This window comes from Saccoglossus kowalevskii, chromosome 7 (assembly GCF_978046115.1).
Source record: "Saccoglossus kowalevskii chromosome 7, keSacKowa6.1, whole genome shotgun sequence".
NCBI lineage: Eukaryota > Metazoa > Hemichordata > Enteropneusta > Harrimaniidae > Saccoglossus > Saccoglossus kowalevskii.
In genome coordinates, this window is record NC_140647.1 from 11,122,300 (window position 1) to 11,145,874 (window position 23,575).

At 38.9% G+C, this 23,575-nt stretch overlaps 1 protein-coding gene and 1 long non-coding RNA gene across 2 annotated transcripts; both read right to left on the reverse strand.

Moving 5' to 3' along the window:
• Positions 1–4,063: 4,063 nt before the first annotated feature.
• Positions 4,064–10,099, reverse strand: LOC146740240 (uncharacterized). Its single transcript, XM_085501774.1, has one exon. It carries the CDS (start codon positions 10,097–10,099, stop codon positions 4,064–4,066), a length of 6,036 nt encoding a protein of 2,011 aa, XP_085357900.1.
• A 773-nt stretch (positions 10,100–10,872) lies between these two features.
• Positions 10,873–11,692, reverse strand: LOC146740241 (uncharacterized). The gene is made up of 2 exons (XR_014929974.1): positions 11,356–11,692; positions 10,873–10,934 (listed from the first exon to the last, which is right to left on the reverse strand). It is a non-coding gene; the product is annotated as an uncharacterized LOC146740241 (long non-coding RNA).
• Between the last annotated feature and the right edge of the window lie 11,883 nt (positions 11,693–23,575).

The window sequence follows — 23,575 nt, forward strand, 5'->3', positions numbered from 1 at the left end:
TGTTCAATCCTATACCAGATGCAGCCAATCCTAGACCACTGTGATCAATCATATACTAAATGTGTTCAATCCTATACAAGATGCAGCCAATCCTAGACCATTGTGATCAATCATATACTAAATGTGTTCAATCCTATACCAAATGCAGCCAATCCTAGACCATTGTGATCAATCATATACTAAATGTGTTCAATCCTATACCAGATGCAGCCAATCCTAGACCACTGTGATCAATCATAAACTAAATGTGTTCAATCCTATACCAAATTCAGCCAATCCTATACCATTGTGATCAATCATATACTAAATGTGTTCAATCCTATACCAAATGCAGCCAATCCTAGACCATTGTGATCAATCATATACTAAATGTGTTCAATCCTATACCAGATGCAGCCAATCCTAGACCACTGTGATCAATCATAAACTAAATGTGTTCAATCCTATACCAAATGCAGCCAATCCTAGACCACTGTGATCAATCATAAACTAATTGTGTTCAATCCTATACCAAATTCAGCCAATCCTAGACCATTGTGATCAATCATAAACTAAATGTGTTCAATCCTATACCAAATGCAGCCAATCCTAGACCATTGTGATCAATCATAAACTAAATGTGTTCAATCCTATACCAGATGTAGCCAATCCCAGACCAGAGTGATCAACAAGTGTAAAAAAACATCCGAAACCCATCTCTTTATCGTCTACGAAAATGTCTCAGTGACACACAAAATCACGTGAGAAGCAAGACACGCGCTGGTCAATATCAAACAGTTATGTAATAGCTTTTGACAAATAAAGGAAAATAAATGTATTTCATAATTCGTGGAAATACTCAATTAGACAGCACTATAGTTAGCATACATACTTCAGAAGAAACAGTATAACAATAGTTATTATGATTTTAATTATTGGCGATCCGCTCCGCTAGGATTGCCCTTATAATCACTTTTGTTGGCGATCCGCTCCGCTAGGATTGCCCTTATAATCACTTTTGTCGTTTTGTGTGTGTGTGTGTCTGTGTGTGTACATTTCCAGTGTTTTCACGTATGATTTCTTCTGTGATTTTTTTGGCTTGGCCGATTTCGTTCTAACTTGGCAGGTAGGTCACACCTTCACCCTAGATATTAGGAAAAGTCAGAAAAATTTTTTTGGCCCACCGTTGCCATAGCAACAGCCAAAAAACTGGTTTTTGGATAGCTTCGCGCCAAATGTGTCTCCTCCTACAAATTTGGGATAAAACACTTCAGACATAGCTCATTCTACTCAGCTTGAGTGTGGGCACAAAGTTACTATTTGAATTTTTGATATCTGTTTTCATTACCGAGAAATTTGACCCCAAAGTTGGGGTAACTTTTCACCAGCAACGGCTTTTAACTCCTCTGTGATTTTTTCGGCTCGACTGGTTTTGTTCGTGCCGTCACTAATTGGAAAAAAATCCTGGCCCACCACTGCCATTACAACATCCAAAAACTGATTTTTGAATACTTTCGCCCCAAATGTATTACCTCCTACCAGTTTTGTACACAGTCAGCTGGCATCGGTAATGATAAAGGGAAGTTGTGCAACCAAATTTGCCGAGTTCACAGTTTTTCGCCAATAAAAAAATAAATAAGGCAACAACGTTTTTCGAAAAACCTGCGATTAGGCTGCGAAAGTAGAACATTCCGGAGGGGGCGAAACGGAAGAGCCAAATTTAACACGTAAAAATAGAACGCGTATTTTGACCTCTATGCGGTCGTTGCCAAAGAGCCCTGCGTCCATGCCTGGCGATGCTCTTCCGTTTCACCAGTTGCGTTTTTTTGACCAAAAATTTTGCAGTACTGTCAGTCACAACAATTGATGAATAAATTAATACACATAAAATATGAATCACGGGCTAATTCAATGGTCACCGAACACTCCACTACTAATAAACAATCTGTGGCAAGATAGTAGCGTACTGTATATTTGACCCAGATTTGACAAGCGTGGTACAGTTTTTTGCGCGAGTCCGTAATAACGCGCAGAAAGGATTGTGAGTCCTCTTGGGTTGCTTAATATCCGTCTGAAATTCTGGACTGTGGTCATATTTTTCGATTAGGAGTCGTATATTTAAATAACTCACCGTGACTAGTGTTTTGCATTATGAAGTATATTATTATGAAGGTTAACACATGGTGCTTTAGGTAAATATTTACCATTTAGTTATTTCATTATTTCGCTTTCCAGCATTTACAGGAAACGCTTCATTCTAGAAAATCCTATCGCAAAACGGTTGGAAATAATAAATGTAACAGCAGAATACGTCCTAGCTCAGTCATTCTACTAGTAGAGTGACTGTAGTCCTAGTAATAAACTAAGTGACTTCTAAAGACTGAAATGGTGTTTGCGAACTTCGTACTAGTTATAAACCGACGTTAGCTTCACGTTTATGTCACCATGGAAACAGTCAAAAACATATTACTTGTTTTTGAGCAGAGCGGATCGCCAACCAGCCTACCGGCTTGTTTTGTTGGCGATCCGCTCCGCTAGGATTGCCCTTATAATCACTTTTGTCGTTTTGTGTGTCTGTGTGTGTACATTCCCAGTGTTTTCACGTATGATTTCTTCTGTGATTTTTTTGGCTTGGCCGATTTCTTTCAAACTTGGCAGGTAGGTCACACCTTCACCCTAGTAATAAGGAAAAATCTGAAAAAAATTTTTGGCCCACCGTTGCCATATTAACAGCCAAAAGACTGATTTTTGGATAGCTTCGCGCCAAATGTATCTCCTCCTACAAATTTGTGATAAAACACTTCAGACCTAGCTCATTCTACTCAGCTTGAGTGTGGGCACAAAGTTACTATTTGAATTTTTGATATCTGTTTTCATTACCGAGAAATTTGACCCCAAAGTTGGGGTAACTTTTCACCAGCAACGGCTCGGCTGGTTTTGTTCATACTTCACAGGTAGGTCGTGCCGTCACTAATTGGAAAAAAAATCCTGGCCCACCACTGTCATTGCAACATCCAAAAACTGATTTTTGATTACTTTCGCCCCAAATGTATTACCTCCTACCAGTTTTGTACACAGTCAGCTGGCATCGGTTGTAGCTGCCCCAGTAACCAACGCAAAATACTGATGTAACCTTCACTTTATTTATGACGAACAATATTGAGAAGATTGTAACACCGTCAAAACTGTGAAATACAAGAGTATACGTTCAGAAAATAATAACATGAACTTGCGTATTCGTATTGTAATAAGTACCAGTGCTACTATGCAAATAGATAGGCAATGATATACAGCATAGTGCGCCACCTAGTGGTGAGACTAGACGAATCTATCGTACATGTACACACAGAATATGGTAAAGTTATACATGAATCTGAGCTCATACGAATAGATTACAAACTGTACATGGAATGTGACTTGCATAATCGTATAGAAAACGACTGAGAATCTTAGATGAGTGTCAACTCAACTACACAACTGACGGCGACTCGGCATGTAAACTACGCCAACGTAAATCAACTAAATCGATAAGGCTACCAAATTAAGCCTAAACATAACAAAAGTCTTCTTAAGTAATTCTCTAGTAACTCCTCAAACGTTACCTACCTCGTTGGCAGCATAAACGATACTTGGGCAGCGAAAAAGACGAAAACTAGATGCAGTGAAACGAGCGTTTCACTTCCAGTGAAAGCGAAAAATGGCGTCTGCCCCAATCCTCGTACAGAGCACGCACAACACCAAAAACTGCAGTGAGATAAATAAACGAGTGGGAGCACTAAAAGAATCAGGAACAAGTCTAAACAACAAAACTACAGTACCTATTAGTATAACCTGTAGTAAAATTCGGAAGAAGACGTCTTTCACGTGTACATAGCACGCCAACAAGTGAACGAGGCTAAACAAAGCGCGGGAACGCAGCAAAGTTTCGGTTGCTCGGGCAACGGCAGCCACACTCCCACCCAAATCATCCAAGATGATTTCTAAAAAGAGGAGGTATTCGGAATAAACAAATATCGCTTTATCAATGTAAAACATGTAAACGATCATGGTCAACTACTGTGTCTACTCAGTAGAAGAAGTAACATCATTTCAATCCTTCATGACAGGAAATGAAAAGAATCAGCTTATGAATTGGACGGTCTAAAAATGTTCTATTGTAAACTGGCTTACCTGTTTTATCTAAGTTCGGAGTGGCCATTAGTAGCTTTACCTTTCTCACAAGACCATCACTAGAGGGATAGGTCTCTACCACTTTAGCTAATCTCCAATCAGAGCGAAAGATGTTCTCGTCCTTTAGCATAACTATATCACCAACTCTGGTATTTTCTTTGGTACCTTGCCAGGTTTTCCTTGACTGAAGATTGTACAAATATTCTTTTTCCCACCTTGTCCAGAACAGATTAGCAAGATATTGGACTCTGCGCCACCTCTTTCTCGCATATATATCTTCCCTCACAAAATCTCCAGGAGGTGGAGGGGTGACAATTCCAGACTTCATTGTGAGAATATTGTTTGGCGATAGAGGAAGGAGTCCATTAGGGTCTTCCAAATCATCCACCGTCAGTGGTCTGCTGTTGATTATGGCCATTGTCTCATACAGGAATGTACGCAAAGCTGATGTGTTCAGCTGGGTTCCATTCTGGATCAGGATTCCATCTAAGACACTTCTGATAGTCCGGATCTGCCTCTCCCATACTCCGCCCATGTGGCTTGATGAAGGAGTGTTAAATAAGAACTCACAATTTTGGGGGAGAAGTTTTCTTGCGATACTATCAATGTTTAACTTGTTAAGATTCTCCTTCAATTCATGACTCGCACCAACAAAGTTGGTTCCTTGGTCACAGCGAATCATGAGGACCTTTCCTCGAATGGCAATAAGGCATCTCAATGCATTGATGAACGAATCCGTAGACATATCATCTAAGACCTCAATATGAACAGCTCTTGATGCGAGACACGTGAAGATTAACCCATACCTCTTCAGCTCCTTTCGTCCTTCTTTGATCATAAACGGTCCAAAACAGTCCAGTCCACAGTGGGTAAATGGTGGAGAGGGTTCTGTCCTGTCTTCTGGGAGGTTTGCCATTTTTTGTGTCACTCTTCTTCCTCTCAGTTTTTTGCACGTAACACAGTTTTGGATCAGGGACGACACTGTTGAACGACACCCAACAATCCAGTATCCATGATTCCGAATCTCGTTGATAGTCATGCCTCGACCTTGATGACCTATGCGGTCATGATAATGACTTGCAACCAATGTTGAGAAATGGTTTCTCTTTGGCAACAAAATTGGATGCTTCACTCCATATAAGAAGGCTGACCTTTTCAATCTGCCTCCCACCCGTAGCAAACCATTCTCATCGAGAAAGGGGTCCAGGTTCTTTAGAGGATCTACTCTACGACTAGAAGTGTATCTCTTCTGGAGATTCTGTATACTGTCTTTGAATGCTTCTTGCTGTATAACTCTGATAAGGTTTGTCTCTGCTAAGTTTCTAACCTGTATTTTGGAGAATAGCTTTCCCCGTTTCTTAAGTGAACATTCAACAATGACTGCCACTGCTGTCACTGCCTTTGAATAGCTAGAAAATCTGCTCATCCTCTCTGTGAAGCTAGTGAACTTCATTCTCTGTACAATATGTACAACTGTTGGTTTGACCTCTACATCATCTGGTGGGATTTCCAAGTCAATGTCTGCAGTCTGAGGTGAAGCCTCCGTTTCCCACAAAAACTTAGGGCCTGTAAGCCAGTTGGATTTGGCGATTTCATCAGCTGTTAGACCACGTGTGGCATGATCTGCAGGGTTATCAGTGGTTGGAACATATTTCCACTGTGCTGGCTGGGAAACTTCTCTAATTCGTTGAACCCTGTTCGCGACAAACATCTTGAGTCTCTTTGTATCATTCTTTATATATCCCAAGACTACCTTGGAATCCGTCCAAAAATGATGTGACATGTCTTTATAGCCCATTTCTGTCTCGAGAACCTTAGAAACCTTTGCTGAAATTGTTGCAGCTTGTAATTCCAGTCTAGGTATAGTTACAGGCTTCAATGGGGCAACTCTGGCCTTCGCCATGACTAAGGCACAGTGTACCTTTTCATCTGTGGTCTTCAGACGCACATATGAACATTGTCCATAACCAGAAAACGATGCGTCAGAAAAGTGGTGAAGTTGTACTGAGACTGCTTGACCCAAACCATCTGGAATGAAGCATCGCGGAATTTTGATCTCACTCAGTTTCAACAGCTCGGCTTTCCAGCGTTCCCAATCTGGACGAAGATCATCTGGCAATGGGTCATCCCAATCTGATCTGTCCTGGCACATTCTTTGAAGTATCATCTTCCCAACTAAGACTAAAGGCGAAATAAGACCTAAGGGGTCGTAAATTGAGGCAACTGTTGCTAGAATCCCACGACGAGTCAAGGGGTGATCCTTTAATGTCAACTTAAAACAAAAGGTATCTGATTCGATGCACCACTGTATACCTAAAACCTTCTCTGGCGAAAAACTCTTCTGACTGGGTTCAAGGTCAGTCTGTGTTATAGTCGCTCTTTCGGACTCTGGAAGACTTAACATTACCTCAGAATTATTACAACTAATTTTGTGTAGCCGCAAGTTACCTTTTTCACAGATCTCAACAGCATTGTGAATGATATCCTTCATAGCTTCTACACTTTGTTCCGACTTCAACCCATCATCAACATAGAAGTTGTTTTTCAAGAATTCTGAAGCGTTCTCTCCAATGTGCTTGTAGTCCTTGGCAAGTTGTTTTAAGCCGAAGTTCGCACATGCTGGCGATGAAACAGCTCCAAACAAATGGACTTTCATCCTAAAGTCAACTGGGGGTTGTGTGAAGTCTTCGTCTTCCCACCACAAAAACCTGAGAAAGTCTTGGTGTTCGGGCTTCACACGAAACTGATGGAACATTTTCTCCACATCACATGTCAAGGCAATTGGGTGTTCACGAAACCTGCAGAGTACTCCAATTAAGGGGTTGATCAAGTCTGGACCTGACAAAAGGTGGTCATTCAAGCTTGAACCCTGGTAACGAGCGCTGCAATCAAAGACAACTCTTACTTTATTTGGTTTTCTGGGATGGTATACTCCATGATGAGGTATATACCATGGTGTTGATGTCAGTGGCTCATCATGTGGGACCATTACTGCATCACCTCTCTTTAGTATCTCTCTCATGAAAGTGGTGTAATGATTTTGATATTCTGGTTTTCTCTGGAATTGTTTCAACAAGCCTATGGCACGATGCATGGCTGCTTGACGATTATTTGGTAACTGTGGAGGTTTTCCATTCCTAAATGGTAGCGGCATCTCATAATACCCATCTTCTCTCTGCCGAATACTATTTGATACGATTTCTATAAACTTCATGTCTTCTTGAGACATAGTCTTATAATCTTCATCTCTGAAGTCTCTTTCTACGATACTCAGCAAATCAGCAATGGTGACTTCTTTGATTGGAGTCTTATATACATACATCATGTTTGATTGCTCGTCAGGCTTGATGGGGGCATGTATGGTTCTGCTAACAACCGTGTGGGTGTGACCAAATGTATCGAATTCCTCTGAAAGTTGAGTCTGAGATCCACCAACAATGCTCCAACCGAGTTTAGTTTCTACACCATATGGTTGGTTGCCACTACCTAAGACGCAATTCTGGGGTGCTAAAGCACTTGGGCAGTTGTATCCAATTAACAAACCAACTGGGCAGTCCTGCTTAGGAGTCAGCAGATCTGCAATCCTACAAAGGTGAGACCATTCACGAGCAGTTTCAGGTGTTGGGATGTGGGACCTGTCCAGTGGGATATGATCTCTGGAATATGTTGTTGGAAGAGGAATCCCTGAAGTAGAGTTAAATCCTCTCACCACAAGATTTTCATATTTATGACTTTCTACAAGGTCTCCCTTTGAAGTCATCGTTGACAAACGTAGCTTTGCTGGGCTAGAGTGTGCTTGTAGGTCCTCCCCGATCTGGTCCAATATAAATGTGACATCTGACATAGTGTCGAGCAGAGCATAGACCAGCATCTCACTGCCTGGGTTTTCCTTGCACGATACCCATACTGGCACTACCATGGAGGAAACTGATTCTTTGTTACCGCTTAACACTTTGTGGCAGGTAGCTTCTTTTTGTTCAATCTCATGGGTTTCAGATGTCTTGTTACCTGATTTAGAGTATTTATCTCTGTCATGTAAACTAGTAGGGTGTTTCTTATGGCAAACCTTGCACTCACACCTGTTGGTGCACTGTCTTGACATGTGGCCTTCTCCAAAACAACCAAAACAGAGGCCTTTCTTCATTATAAAGTCTCTTCTTTCGTCCATGGTTCTTCGGGAAAAGTTTCGACAATCTTGAACAGTGTGATTTCCCTTATCACAGAATATGCATTCATTTGATTTATCAACTGTTTGAACCGTAGTTGCTAATGACCTTTTCGAAGGTTGCGAACGAGAGTAATTATTCGACTTCCTGTAAGTATGATTACCATCTGGTTCCATTGCATTAAATTGCTTTGGTTCAAAAACTACAACAGGATCATTTAATATTTCTGACTCCTCCATAACAAAGGTAGCGAAGTCTCGAAACAACGGGTAACATCCACGCTCTCTTTTTTTTCTAGCAATAAGACGATTCCACCTATGACCTAACCATTCTGGTAGTTTAGATACTAATCTCCTGTTCTCTCTCATGTCATCAAGTATATGGAGTTCTCGGATTTCAGTAGCAGCCACAACACACTGTTGTAGAAAGTCTGCATATCTTCGTAAACCTGTTTTGTCCCTGGTTTGAATCTTTTGCCACAAATCAAGCTTTGATCTGAAGGCTTCCGCAATGACGAAGGGATTGCCAAATCTCTTTTCAAGAACACATTTTGCTTCCTCAAAGGCATTTTGGCTCCGTAGAAGAAAGAATCCACTCACTGCCTCCCTTGCCTGGCCTCCTAAATAACGTTTCAGATAATGAATTTTCTCACCCTGTGGAATGCCTCTACTTCCGATCAAGGTGGTGAATGACGATATCCAATCTGGGTATTGAAGTGGGTCTCCAGTAAAGACTTGTGGTTCAGGAGTAGGTAGACGACTCATAGCAATTGTCCGGGCAAATATTTCTGCTGTCAACTCTGAAGATGGTAGGTGAGCTTGAGTGTCTGTGTTCATGTTCTTGGTGTATGGCGTTGGAGGAGCACATTTCTCAGGAGGTACCATTTCCTTATTTACAGTTGGACTTGTGAACAAGTGCTTAAGATCAGGCACTTTCTTTGACAGTTGAGATGTGCTGCGAATTGAATCAGAGTCATCTTCATCGCTATACACTTTCAGTCTTGCTTCTTCTGCCTTCAACTCGGCAGCTAGTTTCTGTTCTTCTAATTCCCGTCTCAAATTAGACATTTTCCTTTCAGTTTGTAAACTCCTTCGTTTTTCTTCCAAACTTCTTTGGTTTTCTTCAAACTCAATTTGTTCTATCATTTCTTGTTTCTTGTTAAGGAGTATTTGGGCTTCCAACTTAGTTTTCAAGGCAGCTGCCTCTGCTGCGGCTTCTCGACGTCGGTATGAACTGCTTGAAGCTTTGGAATATCTGGAGACTGAAGATGCTTTTGATCCCTCATGCTTGATATGCAACCTTGACATGAGGTCTTTGTTGTTGTTAAATACTATTTGAGCTTTATCAAGTTGATTGATGGCCTGTCTGGAGCTTTCAGAAATCTTGTCGAGAGCCTTTCCTAACACTGTACTCTCTTCGCCGGGCAGGACACAAAGATGCTCTTCAACCACATCTTGCAATACTTTTAAGCAGTTTTCAATATCCAATTTGACTGCTGTCAATTTCTCTTCGTCTATGGTTGGCTCAGTTACAAGTTTTTGTGCATTATCTATAATGGTTATTAGATCAAAATGATTTTCCCAGAATTTACCTGTTAGTACTTCACTTCTATACTGTATTGCTTTTTCTGTAAGTTTCCGTGTTCTTTCTGACCTCCGCAGTTGACTTGTCTCTTTCTCAGTTTGACTTTCAACGGGAATTCCACTCAATCCCATCTGTGCCTCTGGTGGCACTTCATTGTCATGTGGACTAATGTCTGTTGGTGTGATGGCCTCATCAGCCATATCTGAAAAGAGACTATTAAACTGTATGGTTAAATTGAATCAAAATTGACTAAACACTAATTCACAATCTATTTCAAAAGGCAGATACGCTCACTATTTGGCTGGGAGTGTGGTAAACAAACAATCGCGACTACAATGGAAAAGCACAGTGCGCAAGAGTAAGCCAAGTACAGATGTCGAGCTTGCTAATAGCACAGATCCTAAATATGACACTAAAATTACACCAAGTTCAACAAATATTTGAATTATAAATGCAGAGTATCCTCAGTATGCAGATTGAGTCTTATTCTATATCACAATTCTCATTGGCTGCGACACCTGAGAGCTATACTGAATTCAAGCAAGTAACTCAATGTCCAACACAGTTCAACACAGTTCAAGTTTGATAATTAAATCAATGACATTCACTGTCTGCTTGTGTACACAAATGTCAAATGTTATATACAACATGCATGTTTCATACAATGTTCAAATGTACTGGATCTTGCAATCTTGTGTCTATATGTAACAGTCTTCTGTTGTCAACGGTATTCTGAAGAATAGCTGTATCCTCCATCTGCTGTATACAGTGCTTTCGAGTGTCCACTGATTGTCTTGATAGTAGCGAAACCTATCCGAGTGACATCTGGACGTTCAGCTTAGTATACGATACGATGCAGTGGATAGTGCAGGCAATTCCTTTCTTTGACCTCACAGCAATGACTATAGTTTCGACCAGAAATTGTTGACTGTCGAGTTTTGACTGTAGCTGCCCCAGTAACCAACGCAAAATACTGATGTAACCTTCACTTTATTTATGACGAACAATATTGAGAAGATTGTAACACCGTCAAAACTGTGAAATACAAGAGTATACGTTCAGAAAATAATAACATGAACTTGCGTATTCGTATTGTAATAAGTACCAGTGCTACTATGCAAATAGATAGGCAATGATATACAGCATAGTGCGCCACCTAGTGGTGAGACTAGACGAATCTATCGTACATGTACACACAGAATATGGTAAAGTTATACATGAATCTGAGCTCATACGAATAGATTACAAACTGTACATGGAATGTGACTTGCATAATCGTATAGAAAACGACTGAGAATCTTAGATGAGTGTCAACTCAACTACACAACTGACGGCGACTCGGCATGTAAACTACGCCAACGTAAATCAACTAAATCGATAAGGCTACCAAATTAAGCCTAAACATAACAAAAGTCTTCTTAAGTAATTCTCTAGTAACTCCTCAAACGTTACCTACCTCGTTGGCAGCATAAACGATACTTGGGCAGCGAAAAAGACGAAAACTAGATGCAGTGAAACGAGCGTTTCACTTCCAGTGAAAGCGAAAAATGGCGTCTGCCCCAATCCTCGTACAGAGCACGCACAACACCAAAAACTGCAGTGAGATAAATAAACGAGTGGGAGCACTAAAAGAATCAGGAACAAGTCTAAACAACAAAACTACAGTACCTATTAGTATAACCTGTAGTAAAATTCGGAAGAAGACGTCTTTCACGTGTACATAGCACGCCAACAAGTGAACGAGGCTAAACAAAGCGCGGGAACGCAGCAAAGTTTCGGTTGCTCGGGCAACGGCAGCCACATCGGTGTCGCTGGGTGTATATGATAAAAGGGAAGTTGTGCAATCAAATTTGCCGAGTTCGCAGTTTTTCGCCAATAAAAAAATAACTAAGGCAACAACTCACGGGTTTTCAGCATTTTTGTAATAAAGACATTATTCTCTATCAATAATCCGCCCAAAACAGGAACATTTCTACTAATTCTTGTGTTTTTTCGACGTTTTTCGAAAAACCTGCGATTAGGCTGCGAAAGTAGAACATTCCGGAGGGGGCGAAACGGAAGAGCCAAATTTAACGCGTAAAAATAGAACGCGTATTTTGACCTCTATGCAGTCGTTGCTAAAGAGCCCGCGTCCATCGCCTGGCGATGCTCTTCCGTTTCACCAGTTGCGTTTTTTTGACTAAAATTTGGGCAGTACTGTCAGTCACGAAAATTGATGAATAAATTAATACACATAAAATATGAATCACGAGCTAATTCAATGGTCACCGAACACTCCACTACTAAACAATCTGTGGCAAGATAGTAGCTTACTGTATATTTGACCCAGATTTGACAAGTGTGGTACAGTTTTTTGCGCGTGTCCATAATAACGCGCACAAAGGATTGTGGAACAGAGTTCTTTATTTGCTGGCATTCTTGACTTTTGACTGCAGTTCTTTTTTATATTTTAGAGTAAATGCTTCTGATATGCTCTTACATTGCTTAATATCCGTCTGAAATTCTGGACTGTGGTCATATTTTTCGATTAGGAGTCGTATATTTAAATAACTCACAGTGACTAGTGTTTTGCATTACGAAGTATATTATTATGAAGGTCAACACACTGTACTTTAGGTAAATATTTATCATTTCGTTATTTCATTATTTCGCTTTCCAGCATTTACTGGAAACGCTTCATTCTAGAAAATGCTATCGCAAAACGGTTGGAAATAATAAATGTAACAGCAGAATACATTCTAGCACAGTCACTCTACTAGGAGATTGACTGTGGTCCTAGTAATAAACTAAGTGACTTCTAAAGACTGAATGATGTTTGCGAACTTCGTATTAGTTATAAACCGACGTTAGCTTCACGTTTATGTCACACCATGGAAACAGCCAAAAACATGTTGCTTGTTTTTGAGCGGAGTGCATCGCCAACCAGCCTACCGGCTTGTGTGTGTGTCTGTGTGTGTACATTTCCAGTGTTTTCACTTATGATTTCTTCTGTGATTTTTTTGGCTTGGCCGATTTCGTTCAAACTTGGCAGGTAGGTCACACCTTCACCCTAGTTATTAGGAAAAATCTGAAAAAATTTTTTGGCCCACCGTTGCCATAGCAACATCCAAAAAACTGATTTTTGGATAGCTTCGCGCCAAATGTATCTCCTCCTACAAATTTGGGATAAAACACTTCAGACATAGCTCATTCTACTCAGCTTAAGTGTGGGCACAAAGTCACTATTTGAATTTTTGATATCTGTTTTCATTACCGAGAAATTTGACCCCAAAGTTGGGGTAACTTTTCACCAGCAACGGCTTTTAACTCCTCTGTGATTTTTTCGGCTCAGCTGGGTTTGTTCATACTTCACAGGTAGGTCGTGCCGTCACTATTGGAAAAAAATCCTGGCCCACCACTGCCATTGCAACATCCAAAAACTTATTTTTGAATACTTTCGCCCCAAATGTATTACCTCCTACCAGTTTTGTACACAGTCAGCTGGCATCGGTGTAGCTGGGTGTATATGATAAAGGGAAGTTGTGCAACCAAATTTGCCGAGTTCGCAGTTTTTCGCCAATAAAAAAAAATAACTAAGGGAACAACTCACGGTTTTTCAGCATTTTTGTAATAAAGACATTATTCTCTATCAATAATCCGCCCAAAACAGGAACATTTCTACAAATTCTTGTGTTTTTTCGACGTTTTTCGAAAAACCTGCGATTAGGCTGCAAAAGCAGAACATTCCGGAGGGGGCGAAACGGAAGAGCCAAATTTAACGCGTAAAAATAGAACGCGTATTTTGACCTCTATGCGGTCGTTGCCAAAGAGCCCCGCGTCCATCGCCTGGCGATGCTCTTCCGTTTCACCAGTTGCGTTTTTTTGACTAAAATTTGGGCAGTACTGTCAGTCACGAAAATTGATGAATAAATTAATACACATATAATATGAATCACGGGCTAATTCAATGGTCACCGAACACTCCACTACTAAACAATAAGTGGCAAGATAGTAGCGTACTGTATATTTGACCCAGATTTGACAAGCGTGGTACAGTTTTTTGCGCGTGTCCGTAATAACGCGCACAAAGGATTGTGGGACAGAGTTCTTTATTTGCTGGCATTCTTGACTTTTGACTGCAGTTCTTTTTTTTATATTTTAGAGTAAATGCTTCTGATATGCTCTTAGGTTGCTTAATATCCGTCTGAAATTCTGGACTGTGGTCATATTTTTCGATGAGGAGTCGTATATTTAAATACCTCACCGTGACTAGTGTTTTGCATTATGAAGTATATTACTAGTATTATGAAGGTCAACACACTGTACTTTAGGTAAATATTTACCATTTCGTTATTTCGCTTTCCAGCATTTACAGGAAACGCTTCATTCTTGAAAATGCTATCGCAAAACGGTTGGAAATAATAAATGTAACAGCAGAATACGTCCTAGCACAGTCACTCTACTAGGAGAGTGAATGTGGTCCTAGTAATTAACTAAGTGACTTCTAAAGACTGAATGGTGTTTGCGAACTTCGTATTAGTTATAAACCGACGTTAGCTTCACGTTTATGTCACACCATGGAAACAGCCAAAAACTTGTTTTTGAGCGGAGCGGATCGCCAACCAGCCTACCGGCTTGTACGGTTGGCTTTGGGTACTAACCCTCAATTATCATCTATTATGATTCTATACTATATAATGAGTACGTGGTCGACACAACACAACAGTCCAAGGTTACATTAAATTAACAATAACAATATCGCTAGCGTACAAACAAATGATACATACTGGTTCCAAAAAACTCACAATATTACAAATAATTGTTCTACACGACTATTAGAGTGACGACATTGCAGCGTGTATACCGTATGGAAAGCCGTATGGGACCCTGCTGCGTCGATATAAATTGCATGGTAAAACATATAGCTTCAAAATTATGCTGCTTCTTCAACAAATATGCGATTTCCGATGTCTACGTTTACAAATTGGAGTAGTAGCAATCAGTGCAAAACTTATTCACAGTCGTCGATAATTAATTAGTAGTTGTCGCAAAGCGAGTTGTAGTAGTCGCGATTTAACGGGTGATGATTTGTAGAAGTCACTAACCCACTACAGCGTATTTGTCGCTGACGCGGTTCCTTAATTTATAGACGACGACACTTCATTTTCCAAGTTGTCGAAGCAAACGAGTCCCCCCAGTAGACGACTCAACTTGCACTTTTCAAGTTGTCGACGCAAAACGAGACCCCCTAGTAGACTTTGCATTTTTCATTTCAAGTTGACGCAGACGCATTTTTGCTAGTAGTCGACGACGCACATTAGCATTTTCAAGTTGACGCAGTCGCATTTCCAAGTAGACGACGACGCACATTGCATTTTTAAGTTGACGCAGACGCGTTTTCCTGGTAAACAGTGTATTTTCAAATTGATATCAACGCAACATTTAAGTTAAAAACTTAGGGTGCGGATGATAATCTTCACAGAGAAAATTTTAAGAAAAACCAAGTCAGAAATAATATTTATATAAAATAAAACCTGTGTATAGTAGCAACCGCCCAATGAAACAGTCTTGATATGGAAGACTATTGGAGGTTGATATTTGTATATGGATCTCCAACTCGTATATTTGTCATAAATCAAAGAAATGTGACTTGAGGAAATTTAAAGGTTGTTTTGTCAGTGGCATGCTAATTATTTAGGTCACTGAGCAAATAAGAATCTGCAAAAATATTCGTGAGTAACCACGTAAGATAGATGTTTTATAAGTTGATCATACCACCACCTCCATGGTCACACGTTATGCCTTGAAACTGCCTAAAGGTTTCGCTATAACTAGTTAGGCTTTATATAATATAGAAAAGTTCACTAACACAGTTTTAAACTATATAAAAAGCTGCATTAAAACAGAAATTTAGCACACAAATGAGTGAGAATATAATTTACTATTTCCCCTTTTCAAGTTTCTATCATAATTATCTTCTCAATTATAATGAAAAGTTACTAATAGTTAATGGCATCAATATAAAAATAATTATTTTTATGAATATAGCTGCACTACAATTTGAGATCACTTACGTATATACACTGGCGGACCCAGAAATTCGGTAAGGGGCGCTACTGTTGACGTGGGCTAGGTTTGTCAATTTTTTGTTTGCGGGCTGAAGGGGGTAGGGCGCCTGGAACATATGTGTTTATTTACATGTTCGCCATATAAAAAGACATAAAGTCATTATTAGTTTAATTTGTTCAGGTCCTAGTAGTTTGACGTCGTACTAGCGGCCAAGGACTGCCGATGGCAGGGTAGTTAATATACATGGTTAAGAGATCATTGTGCATTTTTTCATGTGGATTCACCATAATAAAATAGCCCGCTAGATTCTCAATAATATCATTTGATAGACATTAAAACAATGAATAAATAGAATAGTCAGACCCAGGTGAGCTGAAAACTATAACAAGTATATTATAGCAGTTTTCATCTCAGATGTATATTAAATAGCACAACATAAGGGGTTGGACATTTAAAATATAGGGAGATGGAAGCGTATGACCAATGCAATACTCTTTTCATATTGTCTTATCTGTACTTTTTTATTTATCTTGAATTTCCTTCTTTCATGCATTTCTTTCCCTATCATGTCTAACTCGCAAATTATTTGTTTCAAGAAATTTTCCAGCCACCACCTATGATTAAAAATTGCCAACCCCTTAAGCTACAAAAAAAGGCAACACAAATACGCGGTAGCGATACACTTTTTAATAGGCCCAAGTAAAAACTCGCCATTTTAAGCAGTAAAAAAGTGTTTCCTCTAAAAATTAACGATCCCGGGTGTTAATTGACAAAAAAACTGTCTCTAGCTACTTCTACTAAGAACTGATTTATTCAACTCCAAAAAACTATAAGTAAACAAGTTCACTTTTTGAAATATGTTCTCAGGAGTTCTTCCCCTTCAGCTCAACCTGTTGTTACTTCACTACTCTATGGTGAGTTTCAAACAATTGTCATGCACTTCTATCACCGTGTTATGTTTAGTAATTGACAAAGACACTGTCTCTAGCAACCCCAAAGAACTATAAGTAAACAAGGTTACATAATTTGCATAATGAGGACTTCCTGTGTATACAGGGTCAATTGCCATATGTTCATAATTGACATGCTTTGTTGATTACATATCATGACACCGGACCGTTGTTTGATCCCCAGGATTCCGGGGGGGGGGGGGTAAATTGCGACTTTGAACCTCTGGTTGATCTGTATTTTTCTGACATGTTCGGAATACTATGAAGTCTGAAGAGCAAACACGTCTTATGCATTGTAGGCCATTTTGACATTTGCGATTCGACGGATAGTTGGTGCACAATATTACAAATATCGCCGCACCAAGTATTTTCTTAATTAAATAAAAACATTATTTTGAATCAAAAACAATACGTTTGTTGTAGTAAATATAATTTTTAATAAATGAAATGCACAAAATTTTATTGAATTTACAAAACGTGACATTTTATATTAAAACTCATCCGCTTACATCACAAACAAAACGACGGTTTTTGCACGTTGTTTTAACGCTGTCAGTATTCTCACTTCCGGGTTTGTCATCGTGTGCACGTAACAGTGGCGGATGGGGGGGGGCGGAAATGCAATGTGCGTCGTCGTCTACTTGGAAATGCGTCTGCGTCAACTTGAGAATGTTATATGCGTCGTCGTCTACTAGAAAAAATGTGTCTGCGTCAACTTGAAATGAAAAATGCAAAGTCTACTAGGGGGTCTCGTTTTGCGTCGACAACTTGAAAAGTGCAAGTTGAGTCGTCTACTGGGGGGACTCGTTTGCTTCGTCAACTTGGAAAATGAAATGTCGTCATCTAGAAATTAAGGAACCGCATCAACGACAAATACGCTGTAGTGTGTTAGTGACTTCCACAAATCATCACCCGTTAAATCGCGACTACTACAACTCGCTTTGCGACAACTACTAATTAATTAGCGACGACTGTGAATAAGTTTTGTGCTGATTGCTACTACTCCAATTTGTAAACGTAGACATCGGAAATCGCATATTTGTTGAAGAAGCAGCATAATTTTGAAGCTATATGTTTTACCATGCAATTTATATCGACGCAGCAGGGTCCCGTACGGCTTTCCATAATACCGGTTCCTTTGTGACTTCTTCCACGTCAGCTTTGCTAGGATTCGAACCTAGACTCCTCGTTCCATTACGAGTCTGCTCCCGTTACACCACCAGTTACGTAGTAGTTCACTAGAACGCAGACCAGACTAGTAACACAATGTACACGTCAGCTTCTACCCGGTGTCCAAGTAGTCTTTGTTGACACCACGGTACCACGTCGTTTCCAAAGCGAGCCCCACACCACACGGTTGTCCATGACTTAAAACCAGAGTTTCGACTGTGACTCGACTCACAGTGAACATTACTACGGCCGACCCAAACCGACGGCAACAATCGTACAGCAAGAATGTATCCTTTCCAACAACCTCTGGCAAAAGTACCCGACTACACACATGTTAATTAATTCCATAGTCCCAGGTGGCTCCAACAGTCAATGTGATAGTGGCAACACGCCATCATCGCCCATTCACGTATAATGTATCACTATGTTATGTGTATCCACTCACGAATATAAATTAAATACCAAAATGTGACAACTTTAAAATCTCAAATAAAATAAAATAAAATAAAAATAAGACTACAGAAAAACATTACTAAAAAGCAAGAGTAGCATTAGCGCAATATATGCACTGTGCTATGATAGCTTTATATTAATGTATGAAGCGAGATTGTGATCAATTTAATAATTAACTGGCATATGATGATGTGACCTGACTTCATTTTGTTCGGGATTCTATATGAAGGATGCTTCTGGTAAATCCCATTTTATTGTGCACTTCACTTCTGTAGCTTCCTTCAGAATTTAATCCAACATTACGATCGCCAACATGTTGAAATAGTTTCTTGACCACGGCTTTATTAACTCCTTGCTTCCTATGTTCGTTCTTCGTTACAAAAAGACCCATAAATGCCAGCTCGCTGGTGTAATTGAGTGCATACCCTGTACCTGTAGAAAATATGACATATACACCCAAAAGTCGTAAATTATTACGTTTATCTTAAATATTAATAGAGTAATAGCAAAATCTGAAAATTGTTGGTTCATTTAAACTATTAAACCTATGGAATAGTATACTATCTTTAGGTTTCTGGTAGATACAATGATCTTGTGGTTAAATATGACAAGATTGTTGATCTCAGATGACATATCATTTGTCTTGGTAACCATTTGATTATGACTCAGAATAATATATGGTGAACAGGCGTCCACTCTTGTTCGTGTTGATTTGACTATGTAGTGTGATGTACTTGTCAGTTGTTTGCTTTGTGTATAGAAAGTACATTTGCACAGTATAGGTCAATATGTACAGTAATACAGAATAATGTACTGCGTGAGATAATACCCTGCTCTACCGGTTGCACCTGCCATATATCAATCTGATTAGTAAATTCAGACCTTCGACACAAGACGAATGATGTTGAAACATACATATGTCATCTGCCTAGGTGATTTGTCATATTATGTCACCATGATAACTGTCATAAAGACGTTTGAATGTTGAGATAAGACATTCATTAAATAAGAAGCTTGAAAGATAGAAGTCTATGATGTTTTCCAAATCCATACCCAGTAGAAGTTCTAGCATATCGTACAAGCTGAGAAATGTGTGCACTATATGTAGGAGAACGAAGAATAATATTGCAAAGATGGGAAAAAATATATGATAGTAATATGAAATTCATATTTCCTGTCATACAATCAAGTAGAACGGAGAACATCAATATATGAGTTAGAATGAGAAGACCTTGATCATTAGCAGAATACCAATAGCAGATGCAGAATGAGAAGAACATGGTTGCTTGATTTCATGTTTAGGTGAGTATATCATACAAAGATAATTATTGATGGAAGGATTGGTGACATCATCAATCTACCTGAAGGTGAAATTGAATGATTTCTCCTCCCTGTGTCTTTTATTGTTACAAGTTTCCTAAGAAATTCTGCCTCATGTGAGAAAAAAAATCAGCCATCGAAGAAGCACAATGAGTACCTATTGGAATATTAAACGATGTTTTGTTGAAAGACATGTCCACGAAACTCCACAAATATGTTGTCAGTCAAATATTCAAGCATCTTCTGCGTAGAACGTTTTTGCATCAGGTTTATCAGTAACAAAATAGATAATTTTGTACCATGATACAATGTATTTGTATCGTGTTATGTTAGCATTCTTTGAGAAGTTTTGTTTATCATATGTAACATTGTGGTTTTATTTAGTGAAATGCGAGCAAAATACATTACATCTTCACATACTCCCAAATGATATGTAATATCCAATATTCCATCATTTTTATTAATATAAACACTTACCCACTATTTCCCCATTTTTCAACGAAAAATCCAGTCGGGTTAACTCGATATAAAGTTTTCAGATATTTTGATGAGTAATTCCACTGTTGAGCAAACGTTACAGCACTGATTTGCTTCATGTCTGACAGGTTGGCGGGGCGAATCTGTACATCTTGACTGGAACAACACAAATGTGTTATTACCAGGAATCACTCATACTGTTACGTAATGATGTCATTACCATTCCATTCAAGTTGCTGTACCAACTTCCATTCTATTGTTGAGGGTCATTATTCATTATTTGTTTTGTCTCTTATATGACAGCAGAAAGGGTACTTGGACACTCAGTCTGGGATGGCAGGGAGGGTGATTGGACACTCAGGCTGGGACAGTAGAGGGAGTACTTGAACACTCAGCCTGGATCAGTAGAAAGGGTAGTTGAACACTAAGTCAGGGACAGTAAAGGGGGTACTTGAACACTAAGTCCGAGACGAATTAAAGCCTGATGCAGACTTGGACACAGACATTGTGAGACTGCATCAATGGGCATAAGCAAATACAGCTTCCTGCAACGAGGTCATCTGATAAACACCTCCTGGCTCGATCCTGATTATTTCATGTCATTGCCAGCTAGCTTCCAAGCAATTTACACTGTATAAGTATCATTATCAGAGCGTAGCATCGTTTTTACACGTAAAACACACCCACAGGTAGTGGGTATCACAACATGTGCTATATTTATTTATTTTTATTTTTTTATTAGACGCATAAAATCCTTAGGAAAGGATAAAAAGGGTCTTACAGAAAGAAATAAAAAACAAACAAACTACAATCTAAAAAAGAAAACAAAAAATAAAAACTTTTCTAAAAAAAACAAAAAAAAAACAAGTCAAAAACAAAAAAATACAATTTGCAGCCAATGGTGAATACAGAATATAGAATGAACACAAAATGTGGCCTAATACACTGATAGTTGTTGCTGTTTTGTTCCATAGCTGTTTTTTAAGAAGACAGCTAAGGCTATACGTTAAATCCTTGCTGCAGTTTAGCAGCTCTTATTGGCCGCTTAAGCTATTTTGATTAACGTATACCACGACCAAGAGAGCTGCATAAACTGCATCAAGTTAAATCCGTGTATACTTCTCAAGTTACACTATTAAGCATTGCTGAAGTGATTTCTATTGAATATATCAATGGTATTCAGCGTATTGGTGGACTGTGGAGGGTGGTATTTAGACACTATGGACATGTAGACAAGATTATACTACTACAGCATTGGTTGCCGCTACATGGTAAATCAGTTGAGCTTTGGAATCGGAAATCATATAGAAGATGATTTACCTTTATCATTAGATGATTTAGTTATTGTGGGATTTCTTTGAGGGGTGAACTTGGTTCACAGCAAACAACGACGGCGGTCAGGCACAGATGAGGAATTAATCGTAAGGTTACAAACATTTGTAATGATGACCAGGTATATAATATTTTATGTTGCAAAAACAGAAACAGTGGTTGTTGCTATAGTATTTGAAAAACATGCAAATCAACGAGGTGTCAAAACCAATTAACTCTCGGGAAAAAACTATTAGCATTGACCCCTTTGATTATACTGATCATTCTATTGTCGCAGTGCCAACATTCAATTTTCACTCGGAAATAAGTAAATGATATATTAGTTAGTATATGTTAGTTCCTTCGCTGGAACTAAAATATACACAGTTGAAGTGTTGTGATTTGTCTTGAATAAGTCGCTCAAAGCCTTTATTTACACTAAAAATACATTCAGTACAATTTACGTATAAATTAGAAACCCAATGCACTGTTGCTGGTCAGAAGCAGAACATTTAGACACGAGTTACATATGCATGTACATAGCCATTAAAATACCTTGCACTGCCAATAAAATGCCACATTTTCACGATCGTTACTGCTTATGAGATGATAGCTGGGTAGTGCTCGAGGTCAATGCACGAACATAGGAACGAGGTTGTATGTGTAAGCGACTCGTGAACATTCAATGTCTGCACACACAAAATAATTATTATCATTTATCTCTCATTTGAAATTCAAACATAACTTCACACTGCATATTATTGTGTGGTATAAATCATCACTATCAAACTTATGTCGATAATGTAAACCTTTATTGACAAGTCAGTTCATTTCAACAAAGAAACCCCAAATTTATCAAAACATGTTTAATTCCCATGATTATGATTCATAAAAACAATAATAAATCACTCACAACGTTATATTGAATTCAGAGAGGGGTCTAGACGCATTGTTGTGTGAGGCGAATATTGCCATGGGCATTTCTAATACAATATGGCGATATACTTATTATTGTTCAAATGAAAGGGCTTTGGTGACAGTTGTTAGCTTAAATAATTATTGCCCACATCCCCGTAGTTGCCCCGTTACCACGCACTAATGGACAGCGTGTCGTCCTTTTATTTAAACATGCAGATCATACAACATATAACTCATTATACTTACTTTCTCATCCTTATTCAATGGTTATTATACACTTGTTCTTGCCTTGTTCAAGGTGTTATTGTGCAAGGACGTTCACGCATTGTGACCAAATATGGGAATAGATTTGCGCAAGTGTATAAAGATTTATTGTGTTCCAAAATAGATAATCGGAATTAGTAAACGATTGGTTGAAACACGCTATTTTTTTATCTTCCAGTGCTTTAAACAATTCCTGTTTTGGTCATTCTGAAGTATTTAGCAATTGATTTAGCAAGTGTTTTTCTAAAATCCCTGATCAATGCCTCTGGTCTGATTTGACTAGCGATCTAATAAGTCAACAGTGCGTCGGACATTAATGTGGTTTGCCTTGCATTTAAAGCATGTTTTATTCACTTGTGCCCGGATAGGAGATAATTTATCCTAGTAAAATCTATGAAAGAGCGATGTTGCGCCAAGACTACTGGTACAAAGAACGGGTTTATACGAATCACATCCAATGCACATATCATGAATTAGTTTTCGCGCATCTGTTGACCGACTTAATTAGTTGATTATTAGCGAATTGCTGTGTTATGTCTGTCATCGTTTAGGCCTATTTGAAGTTTTGGACGGAACTTGGCTCAGTGATTTGGAACTAATTACGAGATAACCGTCGCTATTCTGACTATTAATTCTGACAGTTGGTATTCATAGTTATTAATGTAGTGAACGATTAATCAAAAGATATGACGTATTCAGTACTTAGTGTGATTGGCTGTATGATTGAAAGTTACGCCCTAGAGTTTTTTTACTGTTTTGTAATTG

Excerpts from the sequence above, each read along its gene's own strand:
- LOC146740240 (XM_085501774.1), bottom strand. The coding sequence starts at position 10,099 with ATGGCTGATGAGGCCATCACACCAACAGACATTAGTCCACATGACAAT.